Source organism: Falco rusticolus, chromosome 10 (assembly GCF_015220075.1).
Source record: "Falco rusticolus isolate bFalRus1 chromosome 10, bFalRus1.pri, whole genome shotgun sequence".
In the NCBI taxonomy this organism is placed as follows: domain Eukaryota; kingdom Metazoa; phylum Chordata; class Aves; order Falconiformes; family Falconidae; genus Falco; species Falco rusticolus.
Window position 1 is genome coordinate 16,212,566 of NC_051196.1, and position 22,351 is coordinate 16,234,916.

Sequence of the window (22,351 nt, forward strand, 5' to 3'; positions counted from 1 at the left end):
GAAAATTAAGCAACTGAGCTGCAAGAATCCTACAAATAAAGTTACCCATCAACATTAAATGAAATCAGTGCTCAATTCCAGCTCTTCATATCAAACTCTTCTTTGCCTCCTGAAAGATATAACTCCTAAATTTCAGCTGACAACAGAACTCTTCCTTCAATGATCGTTTTGGTCGATGTTACTCAAAGGTAGACAGGCCTCTGCACCACAAAGATGGTTTCTACCTTGGGCACAAAGCTTTTGTGTGGGTTTGACTGACCTGAGCAGAAGCAGGGGGTAAAACCCGATTCCCCAGCCCAGAGTGGCCTGCTCTCTCCCTTCTAGCATCCTTTCATCCACATTACAAATTCACCTGCTTGTAATGCTTGTAGAAAGATCCCCAAGGAGCATAAAGGGTTGAATAAACAAGAAGGAATCATCCCATGAGCATCATGCACACAAACACATTAAGAGGAAAATAGAGATCTGTAATGGGAACGTATTGACCCCAAAGCGCCAAATAAAAGCAGAGGTTAATAAAATGGTTAAAAGTCCTACCCCTGCCCCTAACAGCCACTGCGCCTGTGGGAGGCTACTGCAAGGAGAATCTTAGCCCAGGGCCCCTGAACATTACGTGCAGGCTGAGCCCTGCTGTCCTCACCTAATAGCTGAGGGAGCAGTTCACTGCTCAGCGGGCTAGGCGAGGTATGAGTCACTAGGTAACGTTCCTTAATGAGATACACACAAAAAAATGAGCTGGGCATGCCCCACAGCAGACCCATGGTCCACGCATGGGGCCACTTACATCTGCCCTGCCTCAACGTTCAGGCTCTGGGGTGGCTGAGCTGTCAAATCATCAAATCTACATTTTGTTAGAAGGTAGCTGGAACAGCCATGCTTCTGCAAAAGAGTGTTTTGACAAGCGGCGTCTGCGGACCCAGAGCTATTTCCTGAGAAAATTTGTGACCAGCACCAATCGGTATATTCACACTGTTAATTCTGCATAGAAATCTGCACACTAGGGCAATGAAAACAGGGGCAGAGGACTAATTAAATTAAGAGAAAAGAATTTTAAAAGGCCTTTCTGATCAACAGCTCTGTTGGTCCATTTCAAGGACAGATAAAAAGGAAATCAGCTCTACATCTCATTAGAGAGAATGGAGGAAAGGGGGAGGTGGGCAGCGGGGAACTGGCCGAAAAGAGGTAGGAATGTGTGTGTTAGTAGCCAGAGGGAGACTGAAGTGGACCATGCCTTCTGAAAAATACCCCAGAAGCCACAAGAGCATGTCCCCACCTGGGACAATCTTTAGGGTGGACAGGGGAGGCAGTTCTGGGCTCCAGGGTGCCCTTTCTGACGCCTCGAGCTCCGCCAGCCACAGCAGGAGGTGCGTGGGGTGCGTCCTGCCCACCTCACACATACCCTAGACCTGTTGCTTTGTCCTTCAGTTGATGTTTTAGCTCCCACAATAAGACAAATTCTTACCTTTGATCCACCCCCTGGAGACTTTCTTAGTTTGAGAGATAACTTCTGCCCGTTCAGAAAAGATACTCTTTCTAACCCTATGAAAGTAATCCCGGTGTCTGCCAGAGCTCTGCTTGAGCAGCCTCGCTAAAGGAGGCCAAATGAAACTTCCCATGACCCAGTACATTTCAGAGAAAGCATCAGGATCACAGGGCTAAAATAGTTTATCTTGGCTATTGGATTTATTTTGGCTGTAACAAATATTTTGGCTTCCTTCCCTATCAGTTTGCCAATGAAAACACAGATCCAAGGTTTTCAGACTGCAGGATTGTAGCAATTCTGCAAAATGACAAAGTGAAACACATACCAGCTAATAAAGAGCTATTCATGCTATAAATGCCCTCTTGTGCTGCCTTCCACATACTGTAACTCAGTTTCTGGAAGTATCGGGCCTGTTCGCCCTAACACTGATCTCAGGAGATCTGGGCTGCAGCAAGCCACACGGATGCTTTCTTTACAAGCATCCTCCCAGATTTCTAAGTGATGTATTATTCCTCTCCCACAAAGATGCAATGCTATCCTGTTCTCTTATTATTGGGAATAAATTGACATTGGGAAAGATAACTTAGAAAACAGGCTACCAAATATCTCATCAGTACTGTGGATGGCAATCCAGCATTATTAGATGTCAGTGGAGATTCACCAATGTTAATATTGGGATTATGTCCAATGCCGTTATTGCAATCCAATACTGCAATACAGCCTTCTCAGGGAATCTCTACACACAATTACTCTCCACAAACGGGCAAAAATATTTTATTACATTGTTAGTTCCTTAGACCCAGAATCTAAAGAGCACTCTTGTATTTTCAGACTATGGAGACTTCCATTTTTTACCCTACAGGATCACCAGAGAAGACACAGAAAAGGAAACTATACGCAGATGAACGAAGGCACGGACGTCCCTGAAATATCATTCATAAACTCAACAGCTTTCTTATTAATTCCTTTTCATCAACCTGGACTCTGAACTTTATACCCAAAGTAAAGATCTGCAAAGATTAGGGCTCCCCTAGTTATGAGCAGCAGAAGCCTGAACTGACACTATTCTGTCAGGGACACTTCTTGGTGTTCTATAGAAAACATGGCACTACTTGTGCTTTAGGATACAATGCATTGTCAATGCAGCAGCAGCTACCGGTGCTTTATTTGAAATAGCATTTTATACTGGGTATTGCATCAGCTTCTTTATTATATGCTTCTCTAACAAAGAATTAGAAAGAAAGTGTCCAACTTTTCAAAAAGGACAATGTGAAAACACCCAAATATTCACAGATTTCCAGATTGCATAACTGAATTGGTTAAGTTAGTAACAAAGCAGCAGCTGGATTCCAGCTTTCTATTTCAGTAAGAGGCCCTAAATCTTCCAAATAAGCCAATGCTACAAGAAATGTCACTTATAAAGAAGCTAGAGAAAAGCAAAGGATGTAAGATAGCCAGACAGGGAAAAGGCTGCCGCAGAAATAAATATGCCATTTACATCTCAAAGATCAGTTCTGACATCAATCTAATGCCGATATACTTGAGCTAAGAAAAAAAATGACCATTCTAGCAGGAATTGAAAATGGACATATTGAACAGAACGCTGATCCTGGAATAAAGAGCAAATGCTGTTTTCCAGTCAAGGCAGAAGTAAAATGTTGATGTAATACCTTGTTGATAACTGTCTGTCAGTTCACATTTCTGCACACTAACGTGTTCTTTAGACTTTATTTTGCGCGTACGACTATTTTACCCTACACAGAGATGTGAACTGATTTCCTTCCAGTGAACCGTCCCCTAAAAGTTCAGAAAACGGTTCAGTCAGGTACAGGACACGCCTCACTCGCCATCTTGCGGCGTAAATGCATATTGCAGCAGCATGTGTCTGACGCCCGCAAGGAGCCCTGCTGCAAGAAAACATTTCATCATGTGCTAGAGTATGTTCATATATAGGAATATTTTCTTCATATGCACATAAAACTTACAGCACGTGCTTAAATCCCACTGACGAAATTAACTATAATAACCAGCTGTCCCTCCAAACACTTATTAGAACTAGCAGAATATCTTGGGGTTTGTTGGTGTGGTTTTTTTCTTCCTCCAAACAATCAGAGGAATACAGCATCACTAAATGCAACTGAAGAGCCACACGAAGTACAGTATTTGCGAAGTAAAAGCACTTACCCACTCGTGATGTCGTCAGCTCTGATATTCTTGCCCAGCACATCGCCATCGCTCATGTAGCCGGTGGCATCCATGGTGATGCCTTCCAGATCCATTTCGTCACTTCCCTTGTCCGAGATGTCCACGTGGCAGACGCTGCTGCCGCGAGACGCCAGTTGCCTCCGCAAAGGTGCCGAATACATGTAACGTCCCGACTCTGTGTTGATGAAGCGGCTGGCGTTCCCTCGCGGAGGATACCCGTTTCCCATCGATGGAGCGTCGCCTGCCTGCAGGCGAGGGCTGGACTGCCCCAGTCTCCACGATAAGGGGGTCGGTCGTCCCGTCAAGCTGAGGATGCTGCGGCCGCTTATCTCGGTAGTGACATTGGTGTCAAATGTAGTTTCCAATGTGCTTAAAAAACAGAAATGCATTTGATTAAATGCAGCCAGCTACATGGAGTGCCATGGGATTTCAGGTGATTGCAAGACCCTACACCCTGAACAGTCAGCAAGTTACAGACCCTAAATGACAGCATGGACAGAATTTACCTGCTACGATGCCTGGAGACAGTTAGGTCCATTCCTCCAACACTGTTCTTAAATAATGATAGTCTTGCACCCAGGCTGCCAAGTGTTCAATATATATGTTAGAAGACTTAAGCAGGAACTTTTTAATGGATTATCCACAGTATGAAAGCATAACTTCTTCATGTTAAATCATTTATAACTCTGTGATACCACCGTTTTGCCACTCTGAGCAAGGGAGTAGGATATTAAGCTGACTAAAGGGAAAACCAACTCAAGGACTATTTTTCTGATATATTTTCTTTTTTTGCCTGCATTCATGAAAGCCCTAATACTCTGGAGATGTGTTCAGCACCAAGGTGGTAGCTATTTTTACACTGTGGAAAGGATTAAATGAAAAAAATAATAAAAAAGTAAAACGAAATTTATTTTTCAAAACACATTTTATATACTTATGATTTGAATATATTTTTCAAAATATTGCTAATATTTATACAGAGCTCTGGTTACCAAAGCATTTGAGGTCACAGCCTGTAAATACAGTTTTTGACAAGCATCAGCTACATGAAATCTTTCATTTTCCGCATCTCACGTGTGTGAATATGTTTATCCTTTCCAACAGTATTGCTGGTACGGCCTGCATACAGTCTGAGAACGCTGCAACCACTTATCTCAGTAGTGACATTGGTGTCAAAAATAGTTTCCAATGTGCTTCAAAAAATAAGTGCGTTTGACTAAATGTAGACTGCTATAAGGAACCTTAAAAATGGGACTGCTACAGCATGAGATTTCAGGTATAGATTGCAAGGCTACACAATGAACACTCGCAGCTTAGTGGCAGCTGATTTATTTGCAGTTAATCCATAGCTGCAACTTGTCTTACCCACATGCACTCCTCTTTTCCTTTCCTGCTCAACAGTGTTACTTTTTTTTTTATTATTGTGGATAATTGTTAAAATAAGCAGCATTGTACTATTCACAATATAATGTCACATGTATGCTGCAAAAACCTATGTGTCCTCCGGTTATAGTAATTAAATCACAACGAGCAGTCACATTAATTGAAATTTGAAAAGAAAAATAGCATGGGGAGTTCATCTCTGCAAGCTCTGCCTCAGTTTTAGATACAAAGCCAAAACACAAAATGTTCTCCCAATGAACTCATTTAGGGCTGGAGTCCATAAAGCACTGAGCTCTAACTAGGACCCCGACCTCAGCAGGGGACAAACAGCTTATTCTCCCAGGCCTCCTGTTCAACATTGAGAAGATACAAGTCACAGAATGTTTAAATGTCTTTATTTATTTAGAGCATATCTTAAATATTGCTGAAATTTCCAAACGTTGCTTTACAAAGAAAAAGCAGTTATATACACGGATGACTAAGAATATTAGAAAAATTTGTTTGTCCAAAGATTGGCCAGGAATTCAAGTTATGCACTTGATAACGTGGGTCAAGCACAGTTCACCTGCTTTTTTAAACAAAATATTACACATTGGGGGAGAGTGGTGTCATGCACTGAAGTTGTTCAAGAGTAAGATGAAGAAACTTTTTGAACTGTAACCTATATTCAAACATCACCCAACACATTCAACAAGCACTAATCATTCTCCACCTTTGATTCTATACACAACCCACCACCATCAATTACCCATCATATATCTCAATAAACAATGAACATGATTCACAATCTGTGCTTTAAAGACAAGAAGCACAAGATCAGTATCTTTCACTGCCAGTGTTAATCTCGATACAACCCAGCCAGATCCAAGAGATGTAAAAGTAAGACCACAATGACTTCCTTTTTATTATAAGCTAAGTCATGCCATTACCTGTGAGTGACCTGGGTTCCCCGTAAACTGGACATCGTCTCCTCCAAGTTCTGCCGAAGATCGGCAATGTTTTTCACAGTTCGCAACCGCCGAGTTTCTGGATCCTCTCCTACGGGGAAAATAAACCATGAGAAAGGATATGGCAGGACACAGCACATAACTGAGCTGTTACCTCTGCCTGAATCTGACTCCGAATTTGACTCAAACACCCTTTTTTCCCCTGACTTTCTCTTATTTAACACTCTAAACCGACTACGATGGAGATCCCACTCCCCCAGAGCAGGCACCTGCCATTGCGGCAGCTGGACCAAGAACGAGCTCTGTACTGTTAACTTCATTGCACAGTCTGCCTTTGCACCAGATGTTTCTGTATTGTTGTTTCCCCATATGACCCCATTTAAATTCCAGTTAACATAACCCATCAATACCACCCTTCCTATCTTATATATTGACACAATTAACATCTATCTGACACAGCCAGTTTCTCTAATTCTATATTTTCTCTAGATCTTCTTTTCCCCCATTTTAAATAGATCCCATTCTACAACAGCAGACTGTCAATAAACTAAAGTGTGTTGACTGGGTGCTCCATGCTAAGTGATGTTTTAGGTAAAATAGCAAAAGTTTTTGCTTGTCAACATCACATCTTTACTTAAATGTGCTACATGACACAAAGCTGGGGGATGACTTTCAGTTTCCCTGGCATATAGAAATCCCGTTCTTTAAATATTCTCTTCTAAAACACATTTATGTCCTGTTCTTTAACTCTAGAAGTAGAGTTTATATAAATAGAAAAGTCCTCCCAGTGTGTCAGCATAATTTATTTTTATAAAATTAATAATTTAATTAGTGCCTCAGCATAATTTATTTACTTGCTCTCAGCTGTCAATTAAGAAATGCTTTGGTTGCTAACTTGGTGGAGCTTAATATAGTTAAACTTTCTAAAAGGTTGAGAAGAAGTGAATTCCTAGTAGTGCCAATGTATTCTTTTTATAAGCCGAATGCTGAAACAGAACACCACCAAAAAGCCATCACAAAGCTTCTGTTGGGCACAGAAGGAAATGATTTCATTCTAACGGGCCTACAGCTCATGACTAAAGAAAATACTACAGCAGATTTAAAACTTCAAATTTTGTATCCGCCTTCTTTGTACAAGTGATTAATTCTTAAGCTGCCAGGATACTGGTCATCACAATGATCGCTAGCTTAAATGGCTATCTACTTATTACACAAATCAGAAGTGTTAAGATCCAGATAAATAAGCTGTTTTTGTAACCTTCCACATTCTTGGATTTAAACTTCATGTTTCTGAAAGATGCCAGGTTGGTGGCACAGAAAGCCCAAGTCACATACTCTTGCCTGCAAAGCAGCAGCGGCCCCAACTACTCACCGAAGTGCTGGAGCCCCAGCTATGGGGAACCTTCTAGGGAGGGGAAGATAGACTTTAATGTTTATACAATCATTAGCCTTTCTGAGAAAAAACAATGGCTCAGGTAGTGTCCATGTTAGCAATTTTTTTTTAATGGCTCTCTATGCCCTGGGAAATAATCTCCCTGAGATACAATTCACTTAGGCCAAATGGTCAAACAATTATGATCTGGCTGGACTGGATATAGCTCCCTAACAAGACCAATTCCTTTAGCCAGCGGGTCTCTGGGACAGAAAATATTTTCTACACTCACGGATCTACAAATTTTTGCAGCAAAGAACATAAAACATTTATAGGTCTGTAGCCTAACAAAGGTCACAGTGCTCTTTCACAGATCATTTCTCTCATAGGTACGAAGGCAAACAGTAGTTGACTTCTTAAGAGAACATACATGAGACAAGCTAAACCAATTTCTTCTGAGATCACTCTCATGCCTAAACTGATAGCAGATTTTTTACTTAAATGACATTCAATTACTTAAAATATAAGTACACTTAAAAGGCAGACATTGGATAGTGCTACTAGAGCTTAATTATTAAATCAGCTCTTCATGAACAGGCAGCGTCATTAAACTATTCAGCTTCCAGTTTTCCCTACCTATGCTCTCATTTGTTTTATATGTGCTTTTAAATTAAAAGCATCAACAGCTGCTATGTAGGGAGAGAAGAAATCTGTCCCTTATTTCTTCTAATGTATTTGGGTTGAGGGAACATTTTGTTTTCTTTGCTCCTTTTCCCCTAAGACCCCTTTAAGGACTGCTGCTGTCTGCGGGGTCTGGTGGCACACAGCTGGGTTTTCCATCTCCATCTCCGAGGTTGTCAGCTGTCCTCCATTCTTGGATCCCAAAACTTACACATTCTACTTGAAGAACAGTTTGCATTTACATCACAGCTGTCATTAAAAAACTAAAGACCTTTTGTGATTCAGAAACACTTCTCAGTTGACAGGCTGAAATACATCTAGGCTAGGCAAATTGATGCTTAAGAGGTAATACTGAAAAGGTTTATGCAGCTGGACACTGCGTTTCTTACTTTAAACTGGCTCTCAAATTTAAATATGAACCCAAAAAACCTATAAACAAAGTAAAACATCAAGGAAATTAATTTAATCTCTTCTGTAAATTCTGAAGCGAAGTTTTAAACAGTAAAAAATAAATATCAAATGCTTGAGAATACTTAGGATCCTTATAACAGCTTAATCCTAAAAGGTGCTGGACGTCTCCTAAAAAGAGATTAAGCACCCAGAATTCCTAACGCTTTCAAGAAATTTGGGGGGCACATCGCTGTGCAGAACTTGAGCATCTAGTATTCAGATTATTGACACCCAGTGTCCATTGCTGAAGAGCTGAAAGAAATACCGTAACTAGTAAGAACAAAAGCAACAGGAATAAAACCAAATTAAATGTGCCCCTAAAGAGGGAGCTCCTGATTTCAGGCTTGCCTTAGCCAATTCTTATTTGACCAGACCGCAGTCAGTAGGTTGCAAGACATACCTGAGAGGTCTTCAAGAGTAGGCTGTCCAGTTTTGACATAAAGAGCAGAATCCATGCTGACCCCTCCTGTGCTGGCCTCAGCTGTTACGTTCCCTTCATTGTCCGTCTGTGATCTGGAAGGCAACACACAACAGAGATGCGTAGTCACTCTCCATCCAAAGTAGCTCAAGTATAACAAGGAGACAATTGCACCTGCCATCAGCTGCTCTGTCCCTCTCTCCAGAACAGACCAGCAGACTGATTTTACATAATTCATTAGTCCCATGTTGAATTATGTCCTAGAAATGGAAACAAGCACTCAGCTGTAAAAAATAAAAAATTCATAGTCAAAGATAGGCTTCATAGCTCTTCAGACAGGCTCTTGAGACACTTGGATTTCCAGCTAAACTGTAATTATCAATAACATCAGGTTTTGTGACTAATCTGATCCTCTCTAATAAAGTCTGTATTGCACTAATATAAAGCAGGTAGTGCATGAGGGCATGTTACACTCCTGCTACTTTCCCTTCAATAACTAGCCATGTCACTCATTTGTATTTTAAAATTACTGACTGGTAAAACCAGCTTCAAACTCCAATTTATTGTATGACATTGTGGCTGTCAGGTAATTAAAGGTGATGTAAGAATCTACTGTCAGATTTGAAAAATGTATTGACTTAATTAATTTTACTAGCTGCGCTGTGTTTTGCTTGTAGAGCCACACCAACAAAAGGCTGCAAGTTCTCCTGTCCAAAGAGTAAGTGCTGCACGTAAGTGAAGACACAGCAAGGAATTACTATTGCAATATTCTTAATTTCAGTTAACTCCAAATGAAATGTAGAACAATTTCTCCTGTCTTTTACTTAAAAAACAATATTTAAAAAAACAAACAAAAAGTAAGTCTACAGGCAGCTGAGAAGTTTAGATTAAAGTAACCTCAACTGATAGCAGAAAAAACCTGAGACTACCACTGCAACGCATTAACAAGTGCATTTTGTAGATTCGGAAAGTGTCTCGATACTAAATCTATAATAATGCTATACATTTGCCTTGCAAATCAATAAAATTTCACTTTTCTCTTTCCTTTTAAAGCTGGCAAGATTACACAGTTTGGCCCTTTTTTCCTCCAATGTTGTAAAAGAGTTATTTTTTCAATTTCTTAGCATTTTCTGCAGCTGCCAATAGGTAGTTTCATTACTGTTTTTTGTAAAAAGTTAAATAAATACTGCCTAGGGTTTAACAGTATGTTTAGATTACAGAAAACATATGGACTGCATCTGCTTTTACACTTTAGATGCCGATACCTAAGTTCAAAGGAAGATGAACACTAACTAGAGTGCTTTTCACTTTATCTTTTGATAGGACACTGCAGTGATAAACTTAACAACCCAAAGCATCACGAATGCATTTTTGGAGGTTATGAGGGATAAACACCAATACAATCAGTTTGCAACCACTATTTTCTATTTAGTTATGGACTAAAACAGTGCAAACTGCACTGGCAGTTTTTAACTCAAACCAAATCCCTAAAAATCACTAGTAGTAAACCCCGCCTTCAGCCAAAGTAGTACCGATGAATGCAAGAGCAAGAGAAATCAAGAACATGTACTATTTATACAAGTTTGAGACAAATGAATTTTTCTCAACTGGTTCCTTTTCATGTGACCTCATGCCAGAAAAGACGCCTGGCATTTTATTCTACACACACACAGAAAGAAGACTCTTCCCATTTTGCATTCCTGCACAGGCCTTTGGCGTCCCCCTCCTTCAGGCTCATTGCATGTACATACACATTTATTTAAAAAATGTGGCCAACCATTTCTTATGCTACATGTGCCAAAAGATGAAAGGCAAAAATTAATATAGTAGAACTGAAAAAAAATGAGGGGAAAGGGCCACAAAGATGACCAAAGGTTATGAACAGCATCTCCACAAGTGAAACCACACAGGCTAGGACACCTTAGCCTAGAAAAGAAACATCTTAAGGGAGGGAAGGATATGACAGAGGTCACTCAAATCATCAGCAGCAGGAAGACCATGAAGATGGAATAACTGCTTTCATTCTTTTCCTCTGAAAGAATTAAATGGTGTCAAAAGAAAACTAGGAGATGGCTGTCAAAATCAAAAATCCCACCATGTGACTGAGGAATTTCTTGTGTCATGGTCAGACTGGGGAGCATGTTCTTAGGAAGCTTTGTTGTCAGTTTCCCTCTTGTTACTCTTCTGTACGTAGCCTCTACTGCCATTGCCCAACAGAAGATGCTGGACTAGATGGAGGTTAATTGTGACCCCATACGGCTGCTCTTTTGCTTAACTCATTCAGGGTTAATGCACAGAACAGCAGACTTGGTGCCTTACCTGTACTAAGGAATTTTTATTTTTGTTTTCCAAGATTCCCCATTACTATTTATAGCAAGGCAGCTCCACCACTGTTAGCCACACTGAAGAGAACGAGCATAGCTATGTCATAAAATGGCATTGTTACAACTTTTAGAGCTATGATGCACAAACCAAACCTAATCCATAGGGTAAAAGCCCAGGTAAGAGCAGTACCTGGTCAAGAAGGTGCTAGCATTCCCATCTTAACTGTTAGCAGGATCGGATACAACAAATACTTACCCTCCCACCTATTACAACTCCTTATACATCTTAGTCCGATGGCCTTCACCAACAGTTTTTGTGTAAATGTATAAATTCTCTACTCTCTTAAAGCACAAAGCTTTGACACGTCATGGCATTCACCTTGCTGCCTCACTCAGCCCCCTGACAGAGCGAGTGTCCAAAACAAATCTCCCTATCTAAGCGTCATGTTCAAAGCAGTCCGCCGGAGAAGTTCACCGTACCTGTACATGAAGGGAGCTACCGTGGCAGTGTTCGGGTGGCTGTATTGCTGCTGGGGATGAGGTAGCTGAACACTCACAGTGTTGCTCCCTGTGGTGTGTGTCGTGGCGGTGGGTCCGTTGACAGCTTGGCTGCTGCTGCTGCTGTTGAGGCCTCCTACGCCTTTTCCTTCTGAAGAAGCCAGGCTGGATGAGGAGCTGGAATGCCTGCTGTCCAGCTGAGACTTCTGATGAGAAAGCCCCGAGCCGGCTTTCCCGCTGCGGCTTCTCTCGCCTTCCTTTGCAGGAACGGGGGCACTTGAGGATTTCCCTGTGGTGTTTTTCATTCCTGGTTTTGGTATTCCACTGTGCGACGGGGCAGAGGCCTCCTTCTTGGCACTATTCAGTTTTCCTCCTTTAGGGATAAAGCTTGCGATCTTGGAGGACTTTTTTGGCATCTCTGTTGTTGCTAGTGCCGTCTGGTCTTCTTTTGGTTCCTCTTTCAGGTCCAGCTTTTCAGTGATAGATGTTCTCTTTGCAGTGTCTTTACTCTTGTCCTTTTCTTTCTCTTTCTGTTTGTCTTTGTCCTTCTCATTACCCTTTGGAGAACTTTTCTTATTAGTTAGTGCCCGGCTAAAAGTCCTCTGTGCAATTCCCTTGAGTGCAATTTTGGGACTACTGGACATCGATCCTGGATTGTTGACATTCTGATTTGCGGCATCAGTTTCTTCGCTTTCCTCAAAGCTGAGAAGCATCTCGAGCTTTTCACAGCTGTTGTCCCGAGACCCCGGACACTCGAGCGTCGTCCCTCCTGCTTTCGAGCCTCCTTTGCTATTGAAGAGTTTTAATTTTTCAAGCATGGATTTTTGACCGTTGGGAGTTGTTTTGGCGATTTCTGAAGGTGGCTTTGGAGGCTCCGATATAGGCTGCTTTACAGATAACATGGAAGACGTAGCTGTGTGCTTAGCACTGAGGGACTTGCTGCGCCAAGGTTTAATAGCAGAGCTTGGCTGAGGGATGGCTGATGAGTTATTGCAACTAACAGTACTGCTGCAGCTCTGAACTGAGGATGAGACATTTTCATTCATTCCTGTGGGCTGGGAGGCTGTACTGTCTGCAGGCTCTGGAAAAAAAAAACAAAAACAACCCCAAAAAACCAAAACAGTAGTACCTGATAATTGTAGCTAGTCTGGGCTTCTTTCTGTAATGAAACATAAGGAACTTTACACTAACAGCATTTAAAAGATAGACACATAGTAGTATTTTCAACATCAGCATCACTTAAAGAAAATAAAAGCCAATTTTCTTTTCCTACCCAGCAGAACAGCAACGAGCTTCTACTATGTAATTTACGTTTACTTGCTGTTTCCAGGGGAAAGAAACTCCTCCAATTCAAACCAAAACGTGTTTTGCAATGTATTCTCCCTTATGAAGTTCATAATATTTCATTAGCAAAAACACAGCACTATTGTCTAACTAAGCATTCCCTCTGCTTTTGGCAAAATACTTGCTGTCCAAGTGCAATTCTTAGAAAAATGTCCAACGTATAAAAAATACAGGAGTAAGGAAAAAATTAAAACTGAAGTCCTTTCAGTTACTGGGGTGTGCGTGTGGGGATGAGATCTTCATATGCAAAAGGTAGAAGAAAAATCCATGTACAAAAATAAAACCCTGTCCTTATGCGATGAACCTAAATTAAGTATTACCACGTATCTTAGTCCAGCTGTAAGAGAAACTAGTGCAGGAGCTGTACAGCCTCCCCCACCCCCCAACTCAGAGAAAGCAAATATTTTATTTATTTAGTTCCTTTTAATGTTACTTGTTCTTGTCAAGAAATCAGTTCAGAGCTTAAAGAGAGCTTGAAAAATCACACTCACCTACCAGCGGCCACTTCTCCTCTGAAGTTTCTCTTTGCAGAGTTTCCTTTCTGGAGACGTTACTCTCTCAATTATCACAAATATGTTTTCTGTTAAACTGCTCATGTTTCCAATTAACTTTTGTCATCTATGACTGTTCGCCTGCCCAGCAGCCTGCTGGGGATTAACGGCTCTTACCTATATTTCCCTGCCCTCTAGCAATAAAGTAAACTGTGTATAGAGCTGCATTATTTTAATTCAAAAATCAACAGCGGTTGAGAGCGTGCGTTTTCGGCAGCAGGAGCAGCCTGTGAATTCAGCCCTGTAAATCACGAGCCACTGCAACCACACAGGGACTGTTTTACTTCACTTTCAGCTGCTCAGTGAAGATACAGCTCTGTTAACCTTCTTCATCTGATCCAAAACAGATCTACTAAAGATTTAAAGCACATACATCTTCCTGACCTAGCGTAAAATCTGGTTTCTAAGAGTTTTAGAAACTCCTTAATAATAAACCCAGTCATTTCACGTGGTTAGGGATAAAGTGGGATAGCAGGAATTAACGATACTTTAAAAAAATATTACTGAAGTCAGAAGATTTCCAGGACTCCGTTATTAACCAATAACTATTATACTGGCTGGTTGTGCTAGTCCTTTTCCTATGGCAAACTACCCACATGGAGCTGGAAGGAAGCAAGAGCTGGATTACAGACACAGAAAGGAATTGTACTTCTTTTAAAGTAGTGCCAGTCTGCTGACTTCCAGGGCATTACTCCCGCTTTAGCAGAGAAGGAGAATCAAGCCACCCCATGTCCCAGACGGCAATGCCACCTGGTCCTCCAGCTGCTCTGCTCAAGCCTGCTAAACTCAACCTGATGGGTTAAGGAGGACTGAAGAAGTGACAGCGTAGGAGTCACAGTGACTCCCAAAGCAAGGGGAAGCAGCGACCCAGCATCCTAGCACCCTGCCCACAGACAAGGGAGAGGAAGGAAGGTCACAACTACTTCAGAAGCTGCTGCAAATGTTACTCCCTCTGCTTTCAAAGGCTGTGCACCATCGCCTTTTCCTTCATGCCTCTTACTGTACGCTCCCGCTTTGTTGTTATTTTTATTTCCTGAAGCCCTCCTACCCATCACAACCTACTTCCCATTGCAACGCTGCACCATGCTCCTTTTGTAAACTCAGGACAAGCAAGCTTTTGTCTCAGCCTGCTTTCCACAGAAGACGTCCAGCACTGCAATGAAAGCTTCATGAAAATCCCAATTGTACATCATTTGCAAATAATTTGTATAGCTTCTTCTAAAAAAATTATTAATTGCCCATCTCAATATCGGGATACTTTGACAGTAACCAGAGAGTCACAGCACTTGCAGCACCAAGTTCCTAATCCAAACGCATCTGGCCTAATCATACTGAACAAATCTCAACACAGACTGTACTCATGCCCATAAATCATCAGAGCTGCCTGTGATTCATGAACACGCCGAGGACGAATATACAACCAGGTCCAGAGATGAACCTAATGTACTAATCCATATGGGCAGGGAACCCTTTACTTTCTCAGAAGAAGAGAGCTGCAAGGAGTAACGGGACTGGCACAATCTCAGAGTGACAAACTGAAAATAACTGGTAAGGGATGCAACTACGAAGTAGAAGAGCTGGTTGCACGCTCAGTACAACATATGCAGCAACACAAACCCAGCTTGAGATGAAACGCCATTCAGTCTGAGCATGCAGCCAACTTAACAGACTTGGAAAAGAAACCTGCGTCCTTCTCAAACAGGTTCTTGACAACACTTTGAAAAAAATACAGGTGTGTGTATTGGTACAAACAAAGCCATCCTGCATTCCCCACAACTCAGAGCCTATGCAGAGATATCGCGTGAGCCCTGACCCACAGGCTGAGGCACACACACCTGAGACAAGGCCACCCCAGTACCGCAGGCTGTGGTCCATAACCCAGCTGTGAAGTCCGACTCCACCTCAAACGCTGAGCTAGCTGTTGACACACCGCAGGTCAGCAATGGGAGCAGAAACCAGAGGCAACCTACAGCAAAGCAGTGCTCCTACCAGCTCTGCAATGTTTTCCTGGAAGTGAATGGAAGGTGTTGGTTTGTTTGGGACATCAACTTCATCCTAATAGCCCAGGTGAGTGCTCCAAGTCCACATATTCTTCAGGAAAGGCTTTGCTTGGATCAAGTGAAATGGCTTGTTTCCCATATACAAAAGCATTGCTCAAAATATATCTCCCCCCCAAAATCCAGAACTTTTCCTCTTCCCCTTTCTGTGAATGCTTTGACAATATTTTTATTGATTTTCTTTTTAAAATTCTGTTTGGCCACTGAACAAATTCACACTTTGTTTTTAAACACAGCGTTCACTTCAACTCCAACTCCCCCGCATACACACTCCTGGTTTGAAACTTGGTTGTGCGTATGTTGCCAGTGCCGTAGGATGAGTACAATTTAACTCCATTCAGAGAGTTGCTTCTCAGTTACAGACACATCGAAAAAACCAGAAATAGGACAACAATACTATGACTGTAACATTGTAAAAAATGAATATATTGGGACATTGATGTGATTTTCAGTCTCTACCTAACATTTTCCAGTAAGTGAATTCTGTGAGTGCTGGATGCTACACATCTGAAATTAAGGAAAAATATTTACAAACTCTTAAATACACATGTTAAGCAGCGACACTTCGGGAAAGGAGATCTTTTCTTACCCAGTACAGTAGACCTTGATACATATGTGGGTCAAATACAGTGAAACTGGAAATTCTAAATCCTCAACTTTTTGTTACATTGGACCATGCAAAGTTAACGCAGGAAATAAAAGGTCCACCATAAAACACACTCACAAAAAAAAAGGCCTCAGCTTAAGAAAACTTCAGTCTTTAAAATTCTCCATTTCTTTCTTACAAACAAGTCTGCTGGCTCTTTTACTCCTCAGACCAATCCTGGTAAACGAAAGAGGTTCTGCTGCCAGAATACAGATTCAAATGCTAGGTTTCCTAATGAAGCAGTAACATCAATACGTGCATAACACATCAGCATGCAAAGGGGAAAGTTTTATTCAGTGTAGCATAGGCCCTTTTTTCATGAAAAAGGAGAGCATGTTTCATGCATTCGATTAATAAGCTTATTATTTCCCATGTGTTCCTTTGTGAGGGAGATATTTTCTTTCTTCAGCAAACTGCATTAACTAAAACTGACTATAAAAGAAATGTTTTCAAACCCAAGCTACAGTCTACAATAAATAATGATCGCTTTCCTCCTTTCAAAGTCAAATCTTGGCCTGAAATCTATTTTGTTCCTAGTGTTCCTGTTAAAAAAGATGTTGGTGGTCTAGTTCCGATGCCAATACTCACTGTAGCATGGGCAAATCTGATTTCAGCTGCTCCTGCAAAGCCCAAACTGCATCTGCAAACCTACCCATTTGTGAAAAAAATTTTTTTTTTTTAAAAAAAGAAAGAATCTCAAGACTTATGATTTAATTCTTCCACTGAAGTCTTTGAGAGCTTATGCTATAATAAGGTCAGGAGAAAATATACGCAATTTACTGTCATTTGTCATGTTGACTCTAAGCAAGTGGACTTCAATTTGCTATAACTTAAAACTTTCAAAAACCAATCACCATAAGCATGAAAGGCAACACAAAGACAAAGGATGTTCTCACAGTTACTTCTCCTTAGGAGGGTCAAGAACTTAACAGCATTTTTATTCATTTTAAAATGAACAAGCTGTCATTTTTTATTTCACAGCTATGGGAAAAATAAGAAGTTCTCATGAAGAGAAATATCTTGCAGTCCAGCCCATAGATTAGATAACCAAGTTAAAAGAAGATCTACAACCAAATTCTAATTTAGGAAGTAAAAGCAGATTGGCTCTATGACATTATAGTGTCAGAATTGCAGAAATCACTGCGGCAGTTTCATCGTTTCCCATCTAGAGGAATAAAGTGGTGAGTCTTGACCTTTCCTATCCATCCACCAGAAGACTCTCTTTCAAAGCACTACAAATAAGAGTACTACAGAGAAATGTTTTTTAGCTGTGCTATTCCCTTCTTCAGTAATGATTTATTATGCTCAGCAAAACCCTGAAGTATGGGAATGCCTGCATTTCTGCCAGGAGCTGCCTACAAAAATCACAATCTTCCCGCAATCCAAAGCACGAGCAGGTAGAGCAGAACATTTCCAACAAGAGCAACCTGGCACGCAGCCCTTTCTGAAAGTAAGGGCAACTCTTCTGGCCCACAGAAGTTTCTCTTTCAATTGTAATGCCACTGACTGGAGAGAACTAGGTAGAAGGGACTGATCGAGTTACCAGCTCGGGATGGGCAAGAGGCATGGCCTCCACCCACAAGATGACTGAAGCTCTGTGTTGTCTCTTCTACTCTGGACCACAACAAATAGCAACAAAAATGTTTTCTTAAAGCAGAGATTACCAGATAGGAAAATTCTGCATAATCTAAGAAAAGCCCAGATAGGAAACATTATAGTTCACTGAGGACAAAAACTTCACCAAGCTGAGCTGAATGGGTTCCTTCAGCTTCTGTCCTCTGGCTTTCCCTTTAGGGGAGATTTCATTTGTTGTAGCACAAGACAAAAATTACCTTTACTCCTTGATATTTTTCTTTCCTTCCATCATACCTACTTCTTCAATCCCAGTGCTGTAAACTGTTGCTCCAGTAGCAGTTCTGTGTGTTCACAGAAACACGCTGTACCTCTGAAAACCCGTACTGAAGCCCATGAATATGTCAGTAACTCAACTTCCACGTTTCTGTGAAGTTGCCTTCTTCCACACAGAGTTCCAGCATATAAAACAACAGTTCTGCTGTTGACTGGTTTACATTGCCAAGGCTCGGCGATTTTGCTGAGGTGAAGGGAAATACAACTGGAGCACAGGCGATCCTTTTCTCATTGTCTTGACATAACTGACTAAGACACTTGAATTCGTTGTTGTTTTTGTTTAGTTACTGTAAAATTCAAAATGCTGTCCACATGACTGCCTAAGAAAGGGGTTGGAGGACCTCTACCGACCACATACCAGTTAGATGATGATAAAAATAACGAAACCAAGTTCACTGTGCCTTTCAAAACAAGTCGCACTCTCCATTTAATACTAGACAAATACCATTCTTGTTCATGACTCTCCATTTTCCTCTCGTTATTTGTACAACCAAATCCCCCAAGATTTCTCATAACAGAGTTATTCAAAAGCATTAATGAATTCCAGGCAGGGAGGTGTTGCAGAGTCTTTCATTAGATTTTATACGTAGCTGGAGTGGACAGTATGTAGATTTAGCAGCCTTGATCTGGCACACCTCTCCTACAGGTAGGGTATATGAAATACGCCACATGCACGTTAGTGGTCTGAGAACTGCACTTAAAGAATATTGTCCATTGGCCTATTTTGACTGTTAATACTGGCTCTAGTCAGGGCTTGGAATGACCACAGAGGTAGAAACGGAGACAGATTTTTAGAAGAAGGGACAGGCAATAGGAAAAAATATCTGAGAAAACTCCCACTGATCAGTCAGTATGCCAAGGTAAACTACATTTTAACTCAGAAGTGTCTTACTCTGCTCAGTGAGCAGTCGAACAACTGCCCAGCTGAACACAGTCAAGTGGCAAATAGCAACACACTCTCAAACATGGATATTCTCTGTTTAAACTGAGGAGCTGAACCAAACCATACAGAAATACGAGCACTTTACCATCCTCTATATTTACACCTATATATGAACATACATAAATATGTGGAAATCTATTACATTTTTACATCAAAAACAGCTGACACACATACAGACATTTATACTTGGGTCTTTTCCATTTTCTCTTTCTGGTCAATGAAACTACTCTACAATCTGTAGCAGCAGATCATTCAAACCCAGCCAACATGCAGGTAACAATCTACTATTCATGACAGTAACGATGGGTTGTGCCATGGCTTTTTGCTCATCAGCCACTTCAGAGGTGCTGGCAGTTCTCTGGCACCAGTCACAGATTCTTCAGGTATATTGGTTATGGATGAGCAACAGGCAAAAAATAAAATGGAAGGGACCAGAGAGGCTGGATGATGCTCTTCCCCAAGAAGAGGAGGCTAATACAGGTGTGGTAGAAACGTGCTGGCACTTACAGAAGTCTCGGACGTAGCACCACTGCTGTTTGCTTTCCTATGATTTAATACTGAACTTTCATTTCCATGGCTGTTCTTCTGGCACAATTCACGCAGCAATAAATTTGCAAGAAATTGTAAATATTTATTTTAAAAGGAAACATCTAAGAACTGTAAAGGCCATGAAATGCTCAGCCAGCTCTTCAGCTGGTATAAATCAGCCTGGTTCCACTGACTCCAGTGCAGCTATGCAGATGTACATGGGGCAAGAAGCTGCTTCTCAAGGTTACATTTTACTTCAAAGCTCACGATTTTTATCTTCATGAATGGTACAGTTAAGAACATGTCATTGGCTACTTCTGTAGTTAGTTGTTGGTGAGTTTTTTTCTCCAAAAAACTTTATTTAAATAAATTTTTTCTTCTTTTAGATATTCCTAAAGCTTATACCAAGTATGGCAAAGTTCTGTGGCCTTATAAAGCTCTGCTTCAGGCATTATTAAGCCTTCAGCCAGCCTTTGTTTAGGTGAAAGAGGACATATTTTTAAATGCCAAATTCAGCCAGTTGAACAGTTGTAAAATTAAGCACAAACATGATTTACTGCATACTATACTGTAAACATGCCATACTGCTCGTTCTATTCTGACAGGCTTTAGGCTGTTTTATGGGCGCACAGTCAACATAAATATGTCACTAAAGATTCACGAAGATGAGCCAGTCTTTCAAAAAATATATTTGATTAGAAAAGTGAACGGGTGCAAGCAATACCCCAGGATATATATACACACACACTCCTAAATATATCAGTTGCCTGAAGAACAGTATTTTGTTTGACACTAATGACTCTCACGAGGGTCATCTTCTGACATAGGCCAGTAACCTTACGTTTCGGGAACACCAAGGCATTAATACATTTGGTAAACCAGAAAAACAGAATGAGTCAATAAGATAATATTCATTGAAGTTGACTCAAAAGTTCTGTGCTTAGGAAGGAGAAACGGAATGGCTAAATATAAAAGGTCAAACAACCAACTACGTAAGTGTACTGCAGAACAGAAATAGGAATTACAGCAGATGGCAGCTGCACACCTCTATAATGTGACACTAAGGAAAACCAAACACCTTTTAGGAATGCGTTATGAGTATCATATATAGAAACATAGAGTATAAGACAGAGAATGTAATTATTCCTTCCTGCTCAGCACTAGAGTAAGGCATCAGGTAGAGTGCAGTGTCCAGCTCCAGCACCCCCCTAAAAGAGACCAACAGGCAGGAAAGAGGCCAGAGGAGATCACCAAGACACGCAAGAGATTTATCAGAAGGAACCTATGAGAAGAAGGATGAAATAGTAGAGACTGTTTAGTCTGTATGAGAGAAGACTGAGGGGAAACACTGTAAGCATTCAGATATATGAAGAGTGCTATAAACAGGAGAGAGGTCAAGGAAGAGTAACGAAGTGTTTAATTCTTAGCCAAGTAGAATCCTGGTGGTTTGTTTTGTTTTTTTGTTGTTTGTTTGTTTGTTTTAAAAAAGCTAGCTTTAAGACCAAATGGACACTGGAAGGGATACACTTAAGGAGATTGTCAAATCCCTGTCACGAGATTTCGGAACTGAGTAGCAAACACCTCTCCGGTACAGGTGCAGTCGATTTTCCTTCAGAGTTTGAGCACAGACTCCCCTGGTTATTTACAGATGCAATTCTATAAATATATAATATACGCTGCAAACTTGTCATCATTTCAAACAGTTCCACCCTTAGCCAGCCTGCAGGTGACACCCGGCCGGGGAGTGCTGGCCTGAGGGGGGCTCTGCAAGGGGGGCTGGGCAGGCCGGGGCCATGGGCTAAGGCCAATTGTGCCTGGGTGGCCACGGCGGCCAGCAGTCTCCTGGCTGGTAGTCAAACCAGCATGGCCAACAGGGCCAGTGCCCGTCCCCCTGCGCTGGGCACTGGGGCGGCCGCCCCTCGAGCCCTGGGCTCAGCTCTGGGCCCCTCGTGCCAGGGGGACACGGAGGGGCTGGAGCGTGTCCAGAGAGGGAGAACAAAGCTGGGGAAGGGGCTGGGGGTCAGGGGGGACCTGACGGCTCCCGACAGCTGCCTGGCGGGGGCTGTGGGCAGGGGGGGTCGGTCTCTGCTCCCAGGGAACAGCGACAGGACAAGAGGGAACGGCCTCAGGTGGCACCAGGGGAGGTTCAGGGTGGGTGTCAGGGAAAATGTCTTCACTGGGAGGGTGGCCAGGCACTGGGACAGGCTGCCCGGGGGGTGGTGGGGTCACCGTCCCTGGGGGTGTTTAAAAAAATGCGGCATGAGGTGCTTGGGGATACAGTTTAGAGATGGACTTGGCAGTCCTGGGCTAATGGTTGGACTCAACAATCTCAAAGGTCTTTTCCAACCTTAACGATTCTTTGATCTAAATGGAGTTAAAAGCAGAGGACACATCTATACTGCAACGTTATGACTCAAATTTTTCTAAGGACATTGAACGTAGTTTTAGACTAAGGGGCAAGCAACAACCTAGAGGTTCTCCAAGGAAGAAAACAAAAAAACAACCACCAGTTTCTCAGAGCATCTTTCAGATTATCCCACACTCCTCCCTTCCTCTCTGTTTTTATTTTTTTTTTTCTCCTGCCACATCAAATCCATGGTCACTATACTCAAG

The 22,351-nt window shown here is 41.7% G+C and overlaps 1 protein-coding gene across 8 annotated transcripts in view; it reads right to left on the reverse strand.

The window, feature by feature from the left end:
• Window positions 1–22,351, reverse strand: part of NAV2 (neuron navigator 2) — a 223,392-nt gene that overhangs the window by 96,481 nt on the left and 104,560 nt on the right. For all 8 annotated transcript variants that reach the window (XM_037402734.1, XM_037402735.1, XM_037402739.1 and 5 more), the window contains exons 7-10: window positions 11,744–12,842; window positions 8,922–9,034; window positions 6,001–6,109; window positions 3,668–4,057 (exon numbers count right to left, since the gene is read on the reverse strand). In XM_037402734.1, coding sequence (XP_037258631.1) covers window positions 3,668–4,057; window positions 6,001–6,109; window positions 8,922–9,034; window positions 11,744–12,842 — 1,711 coding nt within the window. The remainder of the gene's footprint in view (window positions 1–3,667; window positions 4,058–6,000; window positions 6,110–8,921; window positions 9,035–11,743; window positions 12,843–22,351) is intronic.